At 42.8% G+C, this 17,294-nt stretch overlaps 2 protein-coding genes across 7 annotated transcripts in view; both read right to left on the bottom strand.

Moving 5' to 3' along the window:
- The window catches only part of actn3b (actinin alpha 3b), a 37,165-nt gene extending 31,266 nt beyond the window's left edge, over positions 1 to 5,899 (bottom strand). Inside the window, exon 1 of the mRNA XM_044185005.1 lies at positions 5,524 to 5,899. Coding sequence (XP_044040940.1) covers positions 5,524 to 5,658 — 135 coding nt within the window. The 5' untranslated portion in view covers positions 5,659 to 5,899. The remainder of the gene's footprint in view (positions 1 to 5,523) is intronic.
- A 591-nt stretch (positions 5,900 to 6,490) lies between these two features.
- Positions 6,491 to 17,279, bottom strand: rbm14b (RNA binding motif protein 14b). Of its 6 annotated transcripts, XR_006376641.1 has the most exons (6): positions 17,140 to 17,279; positions 14,853 to 15,205; positions 13,090 to 14,158; positions 10,165 to 12,773; positions 9,612 to 9,737; positions 6,491 to 8,869 (listed from the first exon to the last, which is right to left on the bottom strand). XR_006376641.1 is itself a non-coding variant. In XM_044185014.1 (4 exons), exons 2-4 carry the CDS (start codon positions 15,199 to 15,201, stop codon positions 12,461 to 12,463), a joined length of 1,731 nt encoding a protein of 576 aa, XP_044040949.1. In that variant the 5' UTR covers positions 15,202 to 15,205; positions 17,140 to 17,279; the 3' UTR covers positions 6,491 to 12,460. The 6 variants fall into 6 exon arrangements, 3 of the variants coding, with proteins under 3 accessions (XP_044040949.1, XP_044040952.1, XP_044040950.1); XR_006376640.1 differs by having other exon boundaries at positions 9,612 to 12,773; XR_006376639.1 differs by having other exon boundaries at positions 6,491 to 9,737.
- Positions 17,280 to 17,294: the final 15 nt, after the last annotated feature.

The following is a 17,294-nucleotide window of genomic DNA, read 5'->3' as shown; positions in this document are numbered from 1 at the left end:
AAGTCCTGTCTGTTTACAAAATGTTTAACATATCAAATATTGATATCAGAAAATCACACGTCATGTCTTGCTTGGTGGTTTCATTTTAGCCCCTCAAAGAAGTCTTGTGTGCTCCAATGGTCTGGTGAGTGAAAATATGCTGAGAGGTCCAGAGATCAGCTCAACACGGTAACAGTTCCTGCACTGGGATCACATGACCCTGACAGAGTGAATCATGGGAGGGAATCTAAGATGCCTCCCACCTCCAAGTTGCATTAGGTAGTTGAGATTAGGTACTGTGCCCAGGCAGTGAGCAGTGGAGCAGGCCTAATGCGGTAAATTACAAATCCGTTCCGCAATTTCTTCACTAATGGTGCAAATTAAGACAGAGGGGAGAAAGATGTCTCTGAGCTGTCCCCTGTGCTCATTGAAAAATTCCTCTCTTCCTTCATCATCTTACATTAAAATCATGTAATTTCATCCTCTAAAAAGAGACCTGGATGAATGCATCACATCTCATAAGAGAGAGCAACTTATTTGCTACATTGTTATGCAACAGCGTGAAAGGAACATTCGGTAATGTGATTTCGGTATTTTCTGTCTAACTGTGAGCTTGATGTGTAACATTTTAAGAACATACCACAGAGTTTAGTTGAGGACATGAGGAGAATGAAAAAGGTCAAAGACCTCCTCCTGTAGTGCTACCAATATTTATAGAAATACAGATAACATTATTTGGCCTCAAGGCAAAAATGTCTTGCACTTGGAAAGATTTTAAATCTTGTTTGGACGTCTTCCAAATATGACATATATAAAATGGTTTTTACTGGCTACCCTTACATACAGCCATCATCCCGTGAAGAAATATGTTTGTTCAATGAAAAGCACTGTATTTCCTGAAAAGAGCCAGTGTTTCAATATTGTCTCACGAAACATCAAGTAGTAGGTAAGATCAATGACCCCGTCTTGCTGCCGCACTACTGGCTGATTTGTTAAAGTGTAAAATGAGATTAGACAAGAATAGATTTGATTACGCAGCACACACTCCTCGCCCACACCGAGGGACATTACATTAGGTTGAGTGGATAAATATCACATCACTGAATATAACACTTGCATCTGACGATGATCAGTCTTTTGGCCACTTCATTAATTTTACACCCTGTGGAATGGACTATAATAGAACAGAAAAAGAACAAATATTTAAGATTTATTGCAAATCTAATTTAGAAAGTGTTAAAAAGTTTGGAGAAATAACCAAAGCTTCTGAAGCACAGTTTTTACAGAATCAGGATGCTTGAGGATTACTGTTAATCCTGGGAATAAATGTTCATAATTAGGTCGTTGACCACTTAATCAGCCCTAAGACTGATCCATCAGTCACATTTGTTCGCTTGATAATTAAATTTACATGATACTTACACATGAGACTGCGTGATAATTCAGCATTTTATCTCAGAATTTGATTGTATCGTGACAAAACTCTCATATCAATTTAAGAATTTACAGTGTATTTTGAAATTTACAGGATTTTCTTTAATCAAACACTAAAAAAACATTTTAATTGATGGGATGAACTTGAGTTTAACATTTTACCATGTGATTTTGACTTTAGTAAATATCATCACACATCAATGTTGTCACATATAATGTTGTAATAATTATCACTAACCCCTCCTTACAAAGTTAAGTATAAAACCAACAATGGACGACAATGGACGAAAACACTGGGCGACTGTTTTTACACTTCCTTGGTCAATCTGAACATGAGAGAAGAACTAATTTCTTCTGTGTGTTTGTGGATGTGTGTATGTATATACTAAGCATTCACCATGTGGCTAATAGATCAGCCAATAAGGCTGTTGATAACCCTATGTGACTATTTATAGGTAATTGCTAGCATAAGCTTGACTAAGCAGCCAGTCATTCACTTAGTCAGTTAGCTCTTAAACTATGTGAAAACAGAAGATGACTTTAGTCACAGTGATGAACTTTTTTGGTGTATTGATATTTTTCTATTTACTTTCAGTATTTCAATACATTATTCAAACAGAAAAAGTAGCCAAACTACAATAAAAGTTATTTCATGAAGTGTCTACAGTACTGTGCACTAGTATACATCTATGAACTCTAACAAAGTACTCCTATTTCTAATTAATAGCCACATGTTCAGCATTACAGATGGTCTAGTGAGTGCAGTCCTCTGCAGTGAGAGTTAATCTTTAAACAGCTATTGATCCCCCTTATAAAAGATCAATACTTTTGGTAGATGTGCTCAAGTAAGACTTCTCTAAGCTGTCAGCACAGCATCTGTGTGAGGCAGACATCAATAAGCTTTGAGAGTTAATGGAAAAATCTACTTCTGGCCTGTTCACCTCATCTGTTGAATCAGCCTGACAACCAAGCCCTTCTTATTTCTAGGATTACAGATGCTTTGAGGAAAGAATATCGCCAAGACGAGATGCAGCCAAATCTCATTACTTTGTCCTTTTGCATCTCATTCTATCGGACACCCTTTGCTAGATGCAATATCTAACACCATTTTTGCCAAAACTTATCAAATAAAATTACTGGTCCAAACCAAGCCATGAATCATTTAGCCAGCAATCTACAAGAGCTGCTTCATGATAAATATAAACCAATGTCAAGATGTACAATTCAGACACACGCGCATGCACACCCAAGCACACACTATTTCTAATATCCAGTATCAGATTCGATATCACTGTGTGTTGACAAACACTTTACTACTGCGACAAGTGGTGAGCAGCTTTTTCCACTGAAATTTCAAGGATAGAAGGCAGAACAGGTGGTGCAAGGATTTCCTTTCATATTCTTACATTGCAAAATGATGCACTGGCTATATTTATGGGCTGATATCAGCTCCTTAAGCTAGATATTACATGCCGAGAAGAGCAATGGAGTACGATGACCTACTCCCCTGGGAGGCTGAGAGGTGAAGACTGAAGAGAGCGGCTTGCTTTGCTTTTTGAAGGCCTATTATATCATCTTACTTTCAAAAGATTGACAGGTGCATGAGACAAAAAAAAAGTGTAACTCGTCTAATACACAAAAGATGGAAAAACAAGACAAAAGTGTGCCATGGAAAAAGAAAAAGAAGGTGCAAAGGGATACTTCAAAAAGGGTGACAAGAGGAGGTGTTCGACCTGACTGGAGAAAAGAGCGACAGAAAGAAACCAGGGATCACAGCAAGGAGGGGGAAGTTGGAGCAAGTTGAAAAGTATTTTTAGGAAGATGTTTATTTGTAGGTCTATGAAACCAACCCGGGGTGTATATCTACCAGCCTTGTCATCTCTCGCTCTCTGTTACCATCTGTTGAGGTCTCTCAGCCTGTCACAGTGCTCTGGCTCTATAGGAGGGGGACATTTTGCACTGACAGAACAATTTCGCAGATTTACTGCAAAGCACCATCTGAACATGCATCTTAAAAATGCTGCTGTTGTGCTGCTCTATGCTGTAATGCACCACAATACTGCAGACTAGGTGTTATTAGATTAGAGAAGATTAGAGTAGATTTGATTAGATAAATCATATGGGGAAATTTTCTTGTGGCGACAGGAGCACAAAAATAGAATACAGCAAAGAAAAAAGGATATAAATTGGTATAGATGTATTAATATATCAGCATACTTTTGGCATGGATGGATATCAACGTTAAATATAATATCAGTGTGATTATTTTTACTGCTGACATTTGACCTATTGAGATTGCCATTTTTGATAAGGAGCATGTCAGTTATGACAAATTAGCAACATAAAGAATAACAGTCTTATTAGAGTTAAAAAGCAAGACAGATTAATTATTATTTTGGGCACTAGTCAGATTTATCATTTGACTGGAACAACAGATGTTTCACAATAAAGATTTTTAACCTGTCTTCCAAGATGTGACTCTTGTTCAGCCAACAAAAGATGGTTAACTAAACAGGAAGTGACTCAGATTGTATCTACAGGTAAATTAATCAATATAAATCTGAATTCATATTATTTTGTATATATTCATTTAAAAAAAAATTACCATACTTAAATGTTCATATTTTTATTGCACAACATGAGTTGCCATCTGTGTTTGCTCAAAGTCGAAGTCGCAACTTTTACTTTTATTGTGCTGCATAATAAATACTTTTTTTTGCTCCAGCTACATAGAAGAGCCTTTCAAAGATTTGGAAATGTCTACAAAATAATGATAAGTGTTGTCAAACGATCTGTTAAACTGTACTTATATTATATATATTATATATATATATATATTCTGTGATTCGGATGTAATGTTAGCTAGCTAATCACCAGTGTAAAGGTCAGAAAATACAAAGCATTTTTGCACAATATCCAGGCCTAAAATACTATCTGTACTAACCTTAACATCAGAAAGTTTGATACACAAAGTTAGAACGAAATGGTACTTCTAACCCATAAGAAACTATCAACATGACAGCTATTTTCAGCTTGGGCTCCAGGTTTTCCGCGGTGGAGAACGGCAACTGTGGTCACTTCTTTGAAAATGGTCAACATGGCGTAACTAGCAACTAGTCGCTGGAATTTATGTTAAGCTAACTCACAAGGATGAAAAACCTCTTTTCACTTAACTTACACATTGCGGTGGCAGGACAATTTGTGTGTCATGGAAACATTTAGACTAATGATAAAACTGTATTAACCTTTGCGGGTGTTGTTTCCCTCCCAGTTTTGCGGCGGCAGACGTCACCTGTGTCAGTTGACTTTAACTCAGACAGCTCATTAAACACACCTGTCAGGCTCGTCCTCCACGCGGCAAGGCCAGCTGGTCGCCTAGGCAACGGCTGGCCTCCTCCCTCGGGCTAGCTTAGCATGGGTGACAACATCAGGCTAAAAAAAGTCTATTTTTAATCATTTCTCGTTGTTACTTTATTTATTTATTTTCTCAAACTATTCAATTCAGTATTTATCAGTAATGTCAAAAAAAAAATTGTGTATATTGTTCATTTAAATTATACATAGACCTAAAATAGCTGGTAAACTGACTTAAATAAGAATGACTGTAGGTAGATTTCTCTCTCCCACACTTCACCCCAGCCTCTGCATTCACTGTCATGTTTTAAACTTGCTCCAGGTTGGTTTTACTTTGTTAAAACCCTGATAAACGTAGGCTATGTGTATTTTATAAGTTATCATTGAAATGTAGGCAAAAGACTGGGGAGGGTGGTATTATATTTAGACAGTCTTCGCAAGGCAACCCGGGGTAACTGAAAGACAACACTAAGAAAGTTCCACGGCCTAAAATATCTGCCCACACAGCTTCCAGCAGGACTGAAGTGCCAGGTGCGAGGACAGCTAAGGCTTACATGCCCAGTTTCATGTTGGGCTGTTTTAAACTTTACACACAATTAAGGGGAGGCCAGTGATTCCGAAACCATAGAATTTGTTATGTTGAAATGCATAAAAACTTACTCATTGATTGTGTGAGGGCATGGGTCAATCTGTGCGTAATTACGCACGGCGGCACTAGTGTAACCTGCAGCTTAGAACCTCCAGATCCAAACTTACCTTCCTCTGCTGCTTCTCCCAGGCAGGGTCCAGCAGCAGGTCCCTGTCCCAGTCATCCTCTTGGGTCATATACTGTTCTTCATGGTGGATCGTGTAAGAGTTGCTGTATGTAATTTGGGTTTCGACAGCTGTCATCGTGCCGCCTTTGTCAGGACTTCTCACGTCCCCCTCAGCTCTCGTAATAAAAAATTAATCAGCAATAGAAACGACGACGACGCCGTGAGGGCAAGAACCTCCTTGAGACGAGGGGTCTCGCTTTCGGGGGGAGAGACAGTAAGGGGCTGCAGAGACCAGACTCCACTGGTGCGAGGTGCCTGTGCGGAGGTGGTGCTCCCACTACCAGAAGACCCTGATGGCCGGTGCTCCTTTCCTGGTCAAAAGTGGCACACGTGACCGCACCCCAATAAGTAGTCTATGGGAACCGACAGCTTGGGTATCAGGTTCTGATCCTAAAAAGGTGTAAAAGGCGGGGTAGTCTCCCGCGGGCAGGGTTAACGGGCTTGCGAGTGGTGTAAAGGGATGTCAGTTACGCCCCCTCGCACCATGGAGGTTTTTATGGCCTGTGCAATGCACCTGTCGCTGTTAGTGACACTCAATGGCAAACCCAGGCCTCTGTAGTTTCAGCCTAACTCTTCCAGAAAACAGGATCAAAGAACTGAATCTCAAATTCTCACCCCAAAAAGTTAACATCACTAAAAAGCAGTTTTAAAAACTTTTGGAGAGGTCTCCCTTCAGAACACAGCTCTCTAGCACTCCAGACTAAGTAGCCCTGGGCCTGTACTGCAAAGACTGACAGCAACTCAAACCATCCTATTCCACACTGCTGAAACGAGGCTACAGGTAAATGGATAGTTTATACTGTTTTCTATCATGACTATATTACAAGGTATCCAACAGTCTATCAAGAAAATTCTCTATTGTTTGTCTCAGTACAGAAATTCAATTAGAATAAAATAGATTCAGGCACTTTTATGAGAAAAAAAAAGATTTTATTCATGATTTGCATGCAGACTGAAAAATGCCTCAGAATGTTTTAAGAAATACAGATTAAAAGGTATATATATATGCATACACAACCTTACAATATAATTCGTGTTTATATCAGGATTTGTCATTCACAGTAAACATGTTGATGCAAAGTTTTCATCTAACATTCATCAACTAACCCCCCCCCCCAAATCCCATTCGACTTTGTGCTGGAACAAATTTCATTGAAATGAACAGATCCAGATTGCTATCCTCTTGAGGTGACACATTACTCTGTCACCCTTAATGTGTCTTTGGAAACTAGAATGATTTATAATCTAATTAATCAGGCATTTAAATGTAACTACACTGGGCTTGGTCCATTAACCTACTTGAAGAAGCTTAGCTACTGTGTGACTATTTATGGTTACCATTAGATACATTACTGTGCTACTACTGAGCTGAGGGAATTGGATGGGTTGATCACTGTAAACATAATGAAACTATGAAAGTTTTGATAGTAACTTGGACCACAGGGGGGCAAAGACAGAGTTGGCCTCTGGTGGATATTAACACAGACATAACATGAACACCTTACAATGTAATGCACGCCAATGCACCACCATCACTAATTCTTAACAGATATTAAACATATTGAGCTTCTTAATAAATGCAGGGATATTGTATTGAACTGCATTAAATTCTGCAGGCGTTCCTGTTGCATCCATCTTTAGATGAGGCAATGACTGAGGTATGACTCTACCGCTAATGTCTTTATCTGAAGGGATGAGCAGCAGTCGAGTCTGATGTATGTTCACATCTGTGCTAGAGGAGCTAGAATAGTCATGGTCACATTGGTTACTAAATCTCAGCTTGCAAACTCAAAGGCAATATGGTCAATGGGTTGTGCTCAAACCAAACTGGAGTGTGTTCCAGATGCACACTTGCACATTTTCAACTGATACCTGCTGCAGGAGAACAGATGTAACCTGTGGGATCCCATCAAAACAACACAATACAGAGATGTGTGCATAAAGAGCATCTGGATTATAGTTCTTCAGCCGTCCAAACTGCAGAAGGCAGGAGGGAAGAGTGGGTGAGGAAGTGGAAGTAGGGGGGAGGCTGCAGTGAGCTTTGGCTGTCAGTAAAGTGTGACTGAATTCAGAGCAAGGGGGTTTAAAGATGCGTGGCTGCATTCACCCAAGCACGGGAAGCCCAGACTTGCAAGCACCCGGAGAAGCCTTTAGTGAGGAGCTGGGAGAGTGGGGAGGAGGAGATGGCTGGAGGAAAAAAACTGGAGCACCACGCGCCCTGATCATGGAGGCCGGGAAGAGAGTCAGCCCTTGATCTACTCATTCTAAAGCGGCACTGTTTTCAGGGTAATTATAATAAAATTCACTTGTAGTTGCATTGATTTTCTTGACTACATGTACAGTAATTTGATGCCGTGAAGAGATTACGTTTTCTTTTATCTTGGGAGCACACAATGTCTGTAAATGCAAAATCATTTTTGGTGGATTTCTACATTTTAGTAAACCAAGAAATTGACACCTCAGAGTCAAAGCTGCATTATCGGGATACACTGTGGACAGTAAAATGTCCAGTGTAAACAGGGCCCTTTTTAGAATAAGATTCTGGCCAGTATATCTATTATGGCAATCAACAACAGGGTCCTCCAAGATCAGGAAGGTGAAGTTAGGCAGCAGCTTCGGACAGAGGATCCTTCCACTACCAACTCACCTTATAATCAACTCATCTATTCAATCCTGTCCTTCTTCCCTTTCCTTTCTTGCTAGGCAGACAGAAGGCAACGCCCTCTTTGACTCGTTCTTGCAGCTGTCAGAGCAAATTTCGGAAAACTCATTTGACATACTGAAAGCCTGTGAGTGTGGGATCGTGTGTGTGAGAGGATTAAGCTCTCTATCTCAGCACATGGACAATCTTAACAGGTAAGAACACATACAAGTCACTCAGAACACATATCCAGCCAGTCCAGCTGATCCCAGTATTACAGAAATAGAGCTGCCATACCAGAAAAGTCCTATAGGAACCCTGAGATTGATGAGAATCTACAGGTCAGACTGGCCTCATACCTAGGCCTATCTTATAGGATGTTTCTGATTGGCACACAGGCTGTGAGGGACCTAAAGGTAAGAAAATTGTTTGAGGTTCCATAGTTTGAGGTTGATTTATCACTTAAGATGTAATGGAGCTAAGTTCTTTTGGGAAACAGGAGTTAAGATCCCTTCCACAGCCATGTGGAGCAAACCCAGCATTCAACAGTTTTAGCAAAGCGACTTGTCCAACATTGAAGTCTCTCTGTGTCATGTTCCGGTGGCGGGCCACCACACATACACTGTCCATTGGCACGCCCAGGCCTCTACGGTAACAAAGGAGGGTGGGGAGGTTGGGTCAGGTGGGTGGTTCTGGGAAGTTGAGTCCGAGCCAGAGCCACGAACCCAGATCCAAGGTGGCGACGGCGGGGGCGGCGGAAAAAAGCGCTGTGTGTGTGTGTGTGAACGGCGGAAAGGAGAGGCGCATAGGGACAGTAGGGTGGGGTTGAGAAGGAGGAGGGAAGGTGGAAGAGAGGGTGGGGGGGTGAGGGCGGCGAATACGGCGGTGGAGAGGAGTAGACTTGCGGGCAGGGGAAGGGGAAGGGTGTGTCCGCATGTGCCAAGCCTCACCAATCAATGAAACCACCCAAAAGGTTCTTCAGACATCCATGCTCTCTTTCTGTTTAACACACACACACACACACACACACACACACACACTCTCTCTCTCTCTCTCTCTCTCTCTCTCTGACACACACTCATTCACACTTCCCTATATTCACTAGTTCAGACACCAGTGGGACACAGAGGGCACAGTCAGTCGCCTTGTATACTGATGCGAGATAGGACTCAGTCTTGTGGAGGGGGTCCTAGCCCCACCAGCCACCCCCACCGATTGCACTGCCATTGCAGCAGAGGAGGAGTTGCGGAGTGGGGAGAAGGGGAGAGGTGGTGATGGCGGAGGAGAGGAGGGGGGAGGAGTGTTTGGTCAAGGCACAGTCAAAGGAGGGGCGGCAGGTGGGGAGAGGAGAGGTCAGTGCTTTTGTTTTTGTTTCGTTTTTTATTTACCTTGGTGGTGAAGAGAGAGAGAACAAGTCCCAACTGCGGTGGCGTCGCGCTAAAAGTCGTCCCCATGGCTCACGCCGCCACGCTCACGCACGGCTGCACGCTGGCCGTTCCAGGTGGCATGGTGACCTAATTCAGTTGAGATAGTTAGTTCAGAGCTGGACTGTCGCGGGGGTTTTTTGTGGCAGAGTTACAGATTATCACACATGCAGGTCTGAGTAGAGTGGACACAGAGACACACGGAGGGGGAGAATTTGGTGCAGCAGGGAGAGACCAGACCAGACGCACACCCATCAACCCCAGGAACAGGACTGCTCCACAGATCAAAATGCACCCAAGCCATTCTATCTGTGTGCCTCTCCCCAGCTCTCAACATGATTTTACAGTGTACAATGTCCTTTCTGCATGAAAATCAATTTAAAAGGACCATACCAAGCCTTTGTTCATGATTTAATAATGGAGTGCATTTTGTCAAGTGCAAACCACTTCATAGAAATTTTGGTTTGCACCCAGTTTGAGAAGCTGGAGAGAGAAAGGAGCACCCACCCGCACTTACCCTGACCAAAGTGAGCAAAGCTGGGCCAGCATCTACACCTGTCTCCCACTGGGTCCCCAGTCAAATGGGTCTGGTGGTCATTTTACACAAGAGAAACAGATAGTGGAGAAGAACAACATAAACAAGAAGGGGAAATGTCCAAACCCTTTGCTTTCTTTTACCACAGTAGTCAGCCAAACATTCTTTATTATAATAATGATTATAGTATACATATTCTCAATTAAAAAGCATGCTGATTTGTTTTTTACTTTTTTTTGTCTTTTCCTAAAAAAAAAAAAAGGCAAAATTAAAATACTTCTCTAAAAAATACGATTTCAAACATGGCAAACAAGACATTTCGCAAACCACATAATTCTACAAAGGATGCAACTGGTATGTGTTTGTATATACAACACAGAAAGATTACACTGTGAGATGCAAAAGTCACTTAACCACTAAAAACCACACAGGGAGAGGGGAAGGGGGAAACAGCGAGGCAGTAAGGTGATTTCAGAGGGCATGTCTGTGTGTGCATCACTGCTGTCAAATAGTAGTTGCGAAAAACTCCAAGTGATTGTTTTAAGTGATTGCAGAACCAAATGGGTGGAATTTGCTACTCAGGACAAGCTCATGAATGTCAAAAAGTAACTGACCTTGTAAGTCAAGCTTTTGTTATCCAGATGCAGCAAACCCCAACTACCAGATCCAATAACCAGATTAAAACAGACACTAAACTTTTTTTGCAATTACAATCTGAAGCAGGTCTGGTATTTGGAAAAAAGTAGGATAGTTGGGGCAACTGGAAGACACTGCCCCAACTGTCACTTCATTGGTGCTATCACTGTCATTCCTGCTTAAAACCAGCGGCTAATTATGAACCTGTGAGGCTCAGTTTGTGGCTTTTTAAAAACCCTATGATATGAAACAAATCTAACAAAGGAGTCACGAGAAAGCTTCACTGCTCGTAGCCTTCTGGATACTAAACTCTGGAGGGCTCCTGTTACCCCCCTTGAAATTATTAAAAAGTCATAAGCACTTAAAATGGGGGGGGGCCCTCCTCTTAATGCACTTTACTCAAAGCTTATAGGCACATAATTGAGCTTGTCACATATTCCTAATAAGATGCAGTGTAAAGATCTTTTGTAAACAGCTCATTCAGTAGTCACACGTGGGTTTTTTCCATTTACAATTCATTACACCCCAGGTTGACTTGTGTTACATGTAAACTACACTAAAACAAACAAAACACTTTTTTTTGTAAAGGCCTCTGAACATGTATGAGGACTTAATACAGAATATCTACAAAAGTCATTGTCACTGAAATCCGGCTCCTCCCTCCCTAAACTGCTGACCCTGTACCTTTATGAGGAGCAGGAAATAGACTGCTGACTGGGTGAATAGATAGAATAGACTCTACACTGAAATTTACAGTCAGAGGTAGGCAGCTGTAGTTAGAAAGAGAAAGAGAGGTGACGCAGTGTCTTCCAGTGTTGTAGTTAGAGCACAGGTGGGGAAAAAGGGTCAAGGAGAGATCCAAACATACATTACAGTACGTATTGTGTGTGCTTTAAGGGTTTTTTTTCTGAAAGGAGCAGTCTTAGCTGCTGCGTTTGTGCGCTGCATGGTCAGGAGCCATCATATATATCTCTCTCTTTCACACATACTACATCAACATCACATTCAAGACAAACACCCCCCCCCAAAAAAAAAAACATGTCAACCTTGGTACTGTTGGACACAGTGCAATGCAGCCAGTACACAATATGTGTACTATCTGACTATCCCATCTGATTACATTACAAATCTATACTCTTCAACATAAGGCAAAAAAGGTTTCAAATTAGCTGCCCTAACTGATCATCTAGGCCTAAGGAGGATGGCTGATGACTGGTTCAAAAACCAATTTCTTTTATCGTAGATTTGGCCGTAGAAAATCATAACTGGGTTGCGGAAATAAAGGCATATGAAATGACTGACTGGGTCAGTCTAATACTGGCACAAGTGTGAGACTGGCACAATAAAAAAGTAAAACTGAGAAGCAGAATGCCCATACAACAGATGATAGCCTCCCTTTCATGGCTGCACTGTGTGTATGCAAACAGGACCAAGGTTAGCTGATCAAGTCCCTCGTAAAGCAGGTTAATAAACCAAGGAGCACCCAGTTTCAAACCCCACCCCACACACTTTGAGCCCCCAGATGCACACACACTCACATACAGCTGCTGTAAGGTGGTCAGGTTTGGGGTGGAAGAGGAGATGGGAGGGGGTGGGGGTTCAGGGCAAAGAGGAAGGGGTGAGGGCAGAGAGTTGTGTGTGACTATCGGAACGGGGGCTCAGGTGTGTGAAGGGAGAGTTCGGGGCGGCGGAGGATGGCCTCCTTGCGCGTGGGCGGCGGCAACGGCGGCTCATACACCCTGGGTGCAGCCATGGCGGCTGCCACTGCCGCAGCGGTAGGGACCACTGGCCTGAGGGCGTCCAGCGTGGCGACTGACTGGGCGGACATCGCAGATACAGTAGGGACTGCTGACACTCCTGGCATTCCAGGGATGGCTGTTACTGTGCTCGGTGGTGGGTAGGCATACTGGAACTGGGGGTACTGCTGCAGCTGCTGGTAATACTCTGCATAGTACCTAAGAGTAAGGAGGAAGGGGAATAGAGAAGGATGGGTTAAGGTAGGGAGAGGAGGTTTAAGGTAGGAAGAGGGTCTACAAGAACATTTATCGTGGCACTTGGCAACACAGTGGGAGTAACAGAGTGATAAACCAAACAAGAAGCATGGTAAATGCAAAAAAGCATTAATCAGCCATGGAAAATGTGTCTACAAGATTGTAAAAGCATGACTAAAAACAAGCAAAAATCAGATTCCACGAAGAACAGTTGAAAAGTATAGTAGTTAGGAAACTGAAACTCAACTCTCTCTGGGAATGTTTCACGATCATGTCCTACCTGGCCATGGGGTCCTCTGCAGCCTCCGCTGCCTCTTCTGCCGCTCGGCCAGCTGGCGTGGGGAGCAGGGGTCGGCGTGGCTTGGCTCTCTGGTACATGAACGGCTTCATCACTGGGTCTGGTAGCAGAGGTAGCGACCTCCGTAGGGGACTGCGGTCCCTCTCACCAGATTTTGCCACAGCTGCTGCTGCTGCGGCAGCCGCTGAGTGCTGCTCGGCCACAACCTGCTGGCCCTGGGCAAAGTAATGTGCCTGCCTGGCTGCCTCAAAGATGGCTGTAGTAGGGTCCGCTGCTCCCATGGCGCTTATATGAGCGTAGGCTGGTGTCGCGGCACCATAAATTGCTTGAGCTACAGTGTAGGCGGGGTTGACTGCAGCCGCTGCTGTTGGCATTTCTAATCCATGAGCAGCAGCCAGATAGACAGGGGGGTTGGCCACAGTTGGGGTGTAAACCGGAGTTGCGTAGGCAGCAGCGGCAGCAGCAGCAGCTGCAGCTGCCGGACTTGCAGCCACCTGGCCGTAGATGTTGGGGGTCATTGAGCTGTACATTTGGTGGGTGGCACCTGATGTAAGAGCTGCCTGACTGGCCATCGTTCCATAAAGCTGATTGGCCACATTGGCACCATACACCTGGCTGGCAAGGGCACCATAAACAGCTGGATTCACCGGGTTTCCATCAGTGCGCGTGCCTGTAGTAATCCCAGTGAGAGCCGCATATGTGGGATCAAAGGTGGAGGTGTTGTAGACTGAATTGTGCACGCTTTGTTGGACTTGTAGTGGCAGGCCGGCAGCTGCAGCAGCAGCGGCAGCCAGGACCGCTGCCTGACTCTGGTACTGCTCCAGAGAAGGCTTCCCCACAGGGCATTCTCCAGCATAGTGACCCTGCTTTCCACAGTTAACGCAGGGGATTTTTCCTGTAGGTGCCTGCTTGCTGGGCTGGACCTTGGACAGCTCTACAGACAGGGGGCGGCCCTTAAACGAGGTGCCGTGTAGGGCCTCGATGGCCTGGAGTGCATCTTCCTTGTTTTCCATGTGGACAAAGGCATAGCCTGCAGAAGAGGAATGCCTGGCTGTCATTGAGCGCAGGGACAACAGTTAGCATCACAGTGGCATTGCCACAGGCACTTACTTATTACTTCTATGAAAAAGTATAAATTGTGCCAAGGGAAACCACCTTGTCCATCATTACAACAAGGACGTGGGAGTTTATCTTGTTTTGCACACTGAGAAATTTGCACTGGTGTACCATATCACATGATCAGACACTAAATTATGCAGTTGAACTTTTGCAGGCACTCAAAATCTCTCAGCAACTCAACAATAGGAATAAGACTCAGAATAAGAGTCAGATACAATCTCTTACCAGTAGTGCCACAATTTTTCCAACATCAAGCACAACTTGAGAGTGTGATGTGACTGGGAGCTAGGGCTGCACAATTAATTGAAATATAATTATATCCAAATTGCAGAAGCTGCAATTTTTTGATAAAGGTGAAATGTGTGACAAAACAGCATTATAATTTAGTACTGTAGTGCTGCAGAGATGCTCTGGCCTACAAATCTTGTTCTCCAGATGTAAGCAAACATGTTTGTTTGGTACAGACCCCAATAAATGTCACATCATCATGATTTTAATAGTTTTTTCAGTGAAAATGAAAATTGTTATCTGTCAAAATAATCGCAATATAATTTTTTTTACCATATTGTGTAGCCCTACTGGGAGCATTTTAAGACAATTCAAATGTTACTAGGGTCTTCGCTCACCTTTGACTTTGTCACACTCAAGAACTTTTCCAAATGTCTGGAACAGCTGCTGTAGGTCTTCAGTGGTGCACATCCCACTCAGATTACCCACAAACACCTTGGTGGAGTGCAACGGCCTTCCCCTCGACTCCTCCACCACCAAATTCCGTCCACGAAACTCCCGTCCATTGAGCTCCCGGATGGCGCGCTCGGCGGCACCCTCACCCTGCAGGTGAACGAAGGCAAACTGCCGCAGCACGCTGCAGCTGACCACCTGGCCGTAGGGTTCGAAGATGGCTGACAGCTCCTCCTGGGTGGTGTCCAACGCCAAGTTGCCCACGAAGAGCTTCACTGTGTGGCTCTTGTCCATGGCGCTGCAGAGAAACAGAGGAGTGATGTACTTGACTGTGGTTAGAGCTAAGTGAGGGGATTACAACTATCAGCTGTGCAATTGCTTGAATACAGGGGTGGACTGCAGTAGACAGGGACATAGCTGACCCGGCTATTTAGTTTATTTTTCAGGGCTTAAAAATGTCTCTGAGGGAGGGGGTGCTGTTGAGTTTGGATTTAAAAAAAATACAACAAAAAAAACTTACAAGACGTGTTCCATTTCTCCATCATGAAACTTATAAATAAGGCAAATAAAGGACCAAAGATCCAGAGATAAAGCACACAAATAACATGTAAGAAACTATCCCGTTTTCACTCAAATTTTAAAAATGCAGCAACTTATGACTTGGGAGGAAACTGTTATAAATGCACACTTCATAAAGAACCTCAGTTTATGAATGAACAGCCAGCTATAATATTCAAAATACCACAAATTAAAAACCACACAGACCTCACATTTGCCTGTGAGCTGGCCACTCAGGTCAGATAAACTCAGATTAGGTAAATCAGAACAGAGGGTTTCCCTACAGGAACCAAGGAAACACATTATGTCTGTAAATAACAGCTAAATATTTTTTATATATATATATATATATATATATATATATATATATATATATATATATATATATATATATATATATATATATATATATATATATATATATATATATATATATATATATATATATATATATATATATATATATATATATATATATATATATATATATATATATATACACACACACACACACCAAAGGCAGCATTACAGATCTCTCTAGAAGAGCTCATTCTCACTTGAGGAGGCTGTGATTACCCATACAGCTATGAGTCACACTCATACACAGGAGACAGCCAGGGAAAAGGAGCATTTTACACCAATTTCTTCAAGGGAGAGCACTGTGCATCACTTCACATGGCATTTATAGTGATGATAAGAACTTTCAGACTTGCGTGATACAGAATAGCCCCTTTGTGTCGAAAAGACTGCCTTAACTTTCCTAAATTATCTCCTCACAAGCTTCTAAATCTACAGGTCGAACTGAAGAGTGTTTCTACAGGTTGGCCAACACCTTTCCTCCTCCTGAACAACCTTTATGGCTGGCTGTAAATCAAAAGGGCAAAGTGGAACATGACACCAGAGAATGACATTTCTATTTTTTGGTTTAGGCTCCAGCCAGCTGCGGATTTAACTACACCTCCCCTTACTGCTGCTCATAGAAAACATGTTAAGAGATGCAAGTAATCTGCTTCAGTGTTTCTATCCTTGTGTATGTGTGAGTGTAAGCCACTCTGATAAGGCTGCTGCATTAACACTGGGTTCGTTTGAGGGATAATAACCAGGGGGAAGCTGATTTTCTGATGACGCAGCACGACGCTGAGTCAACACATTTTCACAGCTCGGGTAATTTACAAGCGAAAAAATGGCGACAATACACACGTTAAGTTTCTTAAACACGTTGGACAGCTTAATGGCATTGTCCACGTTTGCTGTATAAATATGAATGGCGAGACGGGATGCGTATCGGTTTCGCTCGGGTGTCCAAAGCAAAACAAGTCCCAAGGCGAAAACAGGCATGGAAGAAAAAAAAAAAAAACAAACAAAAAAAAACAATACACATTTTTACTCTGTAATACGCGACAAGATGATAAACATATAATACATGATACAAAAACTGGCTCTCAATGGGAGATCGATACAATGTAACAATCGTTTTTCCGCACAGGACTGAATACAGTGTAACACGAAGTGATTCATGTGCAAACAACACGGTCTAATAGTCTTTGTCGCCAAAACACATCAGTGGAAAACACTTGAGCTTTAAGACGAATCGGAATTAATTACCTCCCATGCGGCTCAGATGAGAATAATACTGCAGAAAAGGCGATTAAATAAAAGAATCTACCATCTTACCTAGACGGTGCTGTATTTCAAAATGGTAGCGTCTGCTTCCGTTTGCATGTCGGGCATACTGCTGGAGAGGCTGCAGAGGGGGAGGGCTGCTGCTGCTGCTGCTGCACCCGGAGGATGCTGAATCCTCACAAAAACGATTCATGAAATGACTCAAA

The sequence above is a fragment of the Siniperca chuatsi genome, linkage group LG22 (genome assembly GCF_020085105.1).
Source record: "Siniperca chuatsi isolate FFG_IHB_CAS linkage group LG22, ASM2008510v1, whole genome shotgun sequence".
NCBI lineage: Eukaryota > Metazoa > Chordata > Actinopteri > Centrarchiformes > Sinipercidae > Siniperca > Siniperca chuatsi.
Note: the sequence above shows the minus strand (reverse complement) of the source record. Positions and strands in the feature narration are given on the sequence as shown.